At 37.4% G+C, this 6,000-nt stretch overlaps 1 protein-coding gene across 1 annotated transcript in view; it reads right to left on the minus strand.

The window, feature by feature from the left end:
- Positions 1–6,000, minus strand: part of LOC102209247 (E3 ubiquitin-protein ligase RNF213-like) — a 46,925-nt gene that overhangs the window by 13,105 nt on the left and 27,820 nt on the right. Inside the window, exons 25-31 of the mRNA XM_013910109.1 lie at positions 4,923–5,068; positions 4,620–4,722; positions 4,315–4,429; positions 3,559–3,763; positions 3,284–3,474; positions 1,559–1,690; positions 1,161–1,271 (exon numbers count right to left, since the gene is read on the minus strand). Coding sequence (XP_013765563.1) covers positions 1,161–1,271; positions 1,559–1,690; positions 3,284–3,474; positions 3,559–3,763; positions 4,315–4,429; positions 4,620–4,722; positions 4,923–5,068 — 1,003 coding nt within the window. The remainder of the gene's footprint in view (positions 1–1,160; positions 1,272–1,558; positions 1,691–3,283; positions 3,475–3,558; positions 3,764–4,314; positions 4,430–4,619; positions 4,723–4,922; positions 5,069–6,000) is intronic.

Consider the following 6,000-nt stretch of genomic DNA (forward strand, 5'->3'; position numbering starts at 1 on the left):
CAAAAAATAAAACAAAAAACAGCCCTTTCGTGTTGGTGGAAAAATGTACAATGCCAACCAATCAAAAAATGATACGGCAACATGACATTTGGTTGTTTAGCAAGAGGGGGAAGTTTTAGGAGTGACGGTGAGAAAGAGAGAGACAGAAAGAAAGAGAACGGAAATGAGAGAGAGCGAGTTTTGAGATGTGAGACATTTGTGACGTTTGGCGTGTTTGTAGTTAATGTGTTGTCTTAGTGTGTAGTGGATAGTTTTGTGTTGTGGGTCAGAACAATGAGGCGACTGCTGAATGTTACAGGTGCTGCCAAAAAGTCACCAAAGGCAGATTACAGTGTAAACGGTGTCTCCAGGTAGAAAACAGGAGTGATACACCTGCTGCTGTCAGACCTGCAGGTATCAGGCTGTGATGTTCTCCTTTATAGTGGACAGAAATTATTTTTTAGAGTGGCGCAAATAATTTGTGTGGCATCTTAATGAATTCAGAACACCTGATTGTTCTGTAAATAGTTTGAAATGGTTAGTTAAAAAAGGGTAAAAGCTAAATGACTGTAAATAACTTTGTTTGCTAAACTTGTGCATATGATTTTAAAATTTACAATTTATATTTGCATTTAAAGTTATGAAAAACATGTTTGTGGTTGTTACAGTAAAAACGATAACTTTTTCTACTCAGATTTTTACATTTTTGTCTGATTGTAGATCAGTTTTGCTAATATAGCATGTCAAAATGAAAACATAACTGTAAATTCAGGCACATGAGGTTGTGCTGAAAAGGATGATACCAAACAAGGCAAATTAAATAGTTTTTAAAGGTGAAATGTAGAAGGGAAAATCAAAAGTAGTCAAAAATATGGTTAAACATTTTTTTTAAGTAACGCAATAGTTACTTTTCCTAGTAATTAATTACTGTTAGAATCTTGTAACTCACTTACTAACTCAGTTACTTTTTTGAATAAGTAACTAGTGAATATAATTGCCCAACTTGCCCAACACCGCAAATGACTAAATGACTTTCCTCTGCAAGGTGGCTGGACTCAGATTTAGAGCTAGGATTAGGAATTAAGACATTGGGATAGAGCGTAGAGTAGAGCTGTTTCTTAAAATTATTAATTATTGGATATTAATTATTATCCAGATTCTAATTTTGCCACTGTTCATACCTTGGGAGTAGGATGAAGACCCCTGTTTTCAGATCTGTACAGAGTTGTAACCTCTCGGAAAACAGCCAGCAGGAGGAACACTGTCCGATTCCTTCGTGTAGCCATACATTTCTAGTGTATTTCAAATAAAAACAATAATAAAAATCACAAGTATAAATAAAGATACAAGTAAAAATGGGCATATAGAGTACAGCACTATGGTGAGTACAATAACTATACAACTAAGCATTTACGGTCTTAGCAGTGATACTGTACAACATCACTTGCAGTGCTCTATGAATAATGAGAAATGTTTCAATAAACTACCCGCCCACGGTTTCATCAAAACAATATAACAGTAATAGGTAGATGAAACATGAAGGAGTATCGGTAATATATTTATTACAGGAGAGAAATACCTCACAGACTTCTTCTATCTGCTCGATGTTGCCGTCTACTAGTGCCTTGGCAACTGCATCTCTCACAGCCTTGTACTCCTCTCCATACGCAAGATACTGGTCCATCAGGCCTCCATCTTCATTCTTTTGACACTGTGAATGAAATTACAAAGCAAATGTGTTTAAGTACATAAATTAGACCTGAGTTATTCTGGTGACTATGAATTAGTTAGATAACTGGCATAAGTTGTTGGGGCGACCGTGACTCAGGGGGTTGGGAATCGCATCTGTAACCGGAAGGTCGCCGGTTCGATCCTTGGGCTCTCTGTCCTGGTCGTTGTGTCCTTGGGCAAGACACTTTACCCTACCGCCTACTGGTGTTGGCCAGAGGGGCCGATGGTGCGATATGGCAGCCTCGCTTCTGTCAGTCTGCCCCAGGGCAGCTGTGGCTACAACCGTAGCTGCCTCCACCAGTGTGTGAATGTGAGAGTGAATGAATAGTGGTGTTGTAAAGCGCTTTGGGTGCCTTGAAAAGCGCTATATAAATCCAATCCATTATTATCCATGGTTTGTTTCAGTGTTTGTAAATAAAAAGCTACAATCAAAAGGGTTGATGTACAATCTTTAATATGTTCTGCATCAAATTAAAGTTGATTACGTCGATTAAGCATTATGAGGTGGTGGGTGGTTCCCTATTTATTAATTTTTTTTGCTGGGAGTTTATAACCCTATTAGTTAAATTGCTTACTCTTTAAAATACCAGAATAGGGAGGATGGAGTAGGTTTATGTTTGTTAGATTGATCAGTATTGCTGAACCATGAAATATTTTGGGTGTAGTGTATTTTTTGCATACAGGTATAACAGAATAGCTTTAGTGTTTTTTTTAAAAAACTTGAGTATGAACTTATACAAAAGGCAGCAAGATATTTAAAAAAAACAACCAACAGTTTTATTGATTAAAAAACACACTATATCGGATTCATATCGGTATCGGCCGATATCCAAATTTATAATATCGGTATTGGTATCGGACATAAAAAAGTGGTATCGTGCCATCTCTAACCTTGACCTCCCGGTCTGCTATCAAGCTGGTGTGTAACAAACGTCTCAGAAAATGTCGAAGCACTTTTGCAAATATGTGATGTTTTGATAAATCAAGCAGATATTTGAAGTTTACAGAGCTACATTCTCTCCTGAAAATAACTTAAAAGTTTATTTTGTGATCTAGAAAGAGTAGTATTTAAAAGTTTTTAGTGTTTGAGTTTTGGACGAAATGCATTCTGGGATATTTGGCTGTACCAAGTCCACACAAGTCATAACCAATGCATGCTCGATAAAACGGAAGGAGCGAAAGCACATCTGGAAATTTTTATCGCTCTCAGCTTGATGCGTACTTTGAATTGGAACAGTACTTGGTCTCTGACAGATGACATATTACAAGTTCATGAGAACGCAGGAACACACAAGTACACATATTGAGACATGGCCCCGCCATTACTAATTACTCTTTAGTATTTTTCCATCCCCCCTCCCAACAACAACCCAGTATAAACGTTTCTACCTCTTATCATTCACCTGATACTACGGCTTACACTTCTGTCTAAAATGTTGTAGGGTCTTTACCTTATATAATAAAGTGCTATGAAATAACTTTTGATGTAATTTCATACTCTGGAGAAAAGTACATGAATTTATTTTTTGACTCATATTTTTGCCAGTAAAATAACTCATGACTGTTGAAGTACCTGCTGATGTATCTCTTCAGGGAAAAGCCAGAAGAACTCAGGTTGTTTCACCATTGTTTGAACGTACTCAACACCCTGTGATTCGCTGAGCTTGCGGATGAGGTAAACACGGTACCAGTTATTCCCACTGTCCTCACAGAGCTTTATCACCATGTTTAGAAAATCTTCTGCCCCATCTGGGACATGGTTGCCTGCAACAACGACAGACTGGTTATTTTAGTTCCTAAGCACTGGAAACTATAGTAGTGCAATGCAGTAGTGAAGTTATATCTCACCTGACAGTCTATCACTGATGAGCTGGGAAGCCATGATGAGGGTCACACGCAGTCGGGCAATATGCTGGAGGTGTTGAATAGAGACTGTTGCTGGAGCAGAAGTGACTTCAGCCAAAAAGGACTGCAGGAACTGTGTTTCATTAATGAAACACTGTAACTCTGCAGCTTTGTTGCCCTCCTGAGGCATTTTCTCCCAGATGGAGTCCTGCAAATATCACCAGTTAACTGTCACTTCATCTGACGTCTATCAGCAACAAGCAAAAAAACCAAGGACTTTGTCATACTGCTGGTATTCAAACTGTGCCCTGTTCAGATATAGCTGGATAACTACATATGTTTGAGAATACGTAAACAACTCCTGTATACTGAAACTACTTTTACATTTACATTAAATCCAGCACAGAGGACTCCTCCTTCTGCTGATCACTAGTTTAAGTTTCATTCCAGAAGGAGAATATTTACATTATGTTAGTGGGTTTCACGTTCATGTTCACAACTATAAGTAAAAAAAAGACCAAACAGTAGAAAACAGAATTTCAGATGTCCTTTTAGAGACTTTTGTTTTTGGAGAATAATACATGCTCCCTAAAAGGTTGTGGTTATTCTTTAGTTACCACTTGCTTTAGAAAAATAAAATAAAAAGTCTTTATAAATCCTTTTTTATTCCTAAAAAGGAGAAACCTTCTTCTCATCAGTTTATTTGTGTAATGTAACACTATTAAATGCAATTTCCAAAGGTTTTCTTTCTAGTTTTACCTCCAAACAGTTGATGTATAAGGCATAGAGCTCTGTTTTATCCACATCATCAACAAATCTGCTTTCTTCAACAGATGACAAATGCTGCTGCAAATATTTCATGACCTCTTCAAAGCTGAAACACAGTTAGGTCAATCATAGAGGGTAAGGTAAACAAGTTCAAGTCAATTCACACATTTTATCACTAAACATGCAAAATTCCCAATGCTGAGAAACTTTTCAACACTGCTCAAAACATTGAAACATCTATGTTAATTCAGACTAAGAGTAATTTTACAGTGACATATTTATAGTAGGATGCCTACCTGAATTTCAGTAGCAGTTTGAGAATTACAGATCGCACAACTGGGTTTTTATCTGGAGACTCGTCAAAAGGTGATAAAGCTTTGGTGTGAATCTCTTTCTGATCTGTTTGGAAAATAATCTAAAGTTAACATTAAAAAAGACCAATAGTAATTTATTCTAGCAGATTTTGATCACTTTTTTGTCATTTTTGAAATCTGGAAGAAAATGATTTATATTATTTATGGTTGTAGTGATCACATGAGAAATTATCCCTGGATTCCAGATTCTTTAGAGAAGAAGGTGAAAACCCCCCAAAGTGGTACCTGTCTCTGTCATCAGGTAGGAAAAAAGGTGTGCGATGACACCTCCATCTGGAGGTGTATTGTCCTTGAAGCACATAGTAGAGAGCAGATCAATAAAGAAACTGTTGCAACGTTGCCTGAATCCTGCATTTTTCTTGATAGATGCTCTGGAGAGATACAAAATGTAAATTAAGCATAATGTACTGTATATGCACTATGCCAAACATTAAGCTTTGTAACCTGATTCCCCAGAACTGATTCTCTCTCAAGATCTCAATGTGCTTACTGATACTGTGTTTTATGCACACTACAAAACAATATTTTTAATTATAAAGTGAAACTCTTGAGATTGAGACTCTCTCTTGCAAGAGTGTCCTGGGATGACATAGCATTAACTTAGCTTTTATTTTCACAGCAGAAGAAACCTGAGCTCCCAGAGAAAACCTTCACAAGCACAGGTCAAATATGCAACCTCAACAAAGAACAACCTTACCCAGGTTTGAACCCATGACCATGTTGCTGTGAGGCAAAAGTGCTAAGCAACAAGCCACTGTACGTCTTCTATATTTGAAAATGTTGTAGAATGAATGGGTGACACATCGATTATAAGTGGCAGCCTGTAACTATATTTCATAAAGGCAAATATGGCAATCCTGCCATAACAGTTGAACCAGGGAAGGGGCAAAAGGAGCCAATCTTGTTACCCTGACGCATACAGACAGTAGTAGGTTCCACCTGTGTGATGTTTTGCATATCTACTTATTATCATTTAGGTAATTCCTTCAAATACTCTAGTAGGATAAGCCTGTAACACGTATCATGTCAGCACTCTGGATTGAACCTTTGCTGAAGCCTTAAGATTGAAAAACTTTGCAAATACTCTTTAAGTTTAAAGCTGTTTAAGGTATTTCTGAGAAGGTTGTAATATAAAGCAGCTGTATAGTTATGAATAGGGATGGGTATCGTTTAGGTTTTATCCGATACCGGTGCCAAATCGGTACTTTTGAAACGGTGCCGGTGCTTAAACGGTGCTCGAACCGGTGCTTAAAGAATGGAGAACACAAACTTTGTCCAAAAACCTCTCATGTTCAGCTGTTTT

The sequence above is a fragment of the Pundamilia nyererei genome, unplaced genomic scaffold (genome assembly GCF_000239375.1).
Source record: "Pundamilia nyererei isolate P.nyererei 1_Seehausen unplaced genomic scaffold, PunNye1.0 scaffold00036, whole genome shotgun sequence".
Taxonomy (NCBI): Eukaryota; Metazoa; Chordata; class Actinopteri; order Cichliformes; family Cichlidae; genus Pundamilia; species Pundamilia nyererei.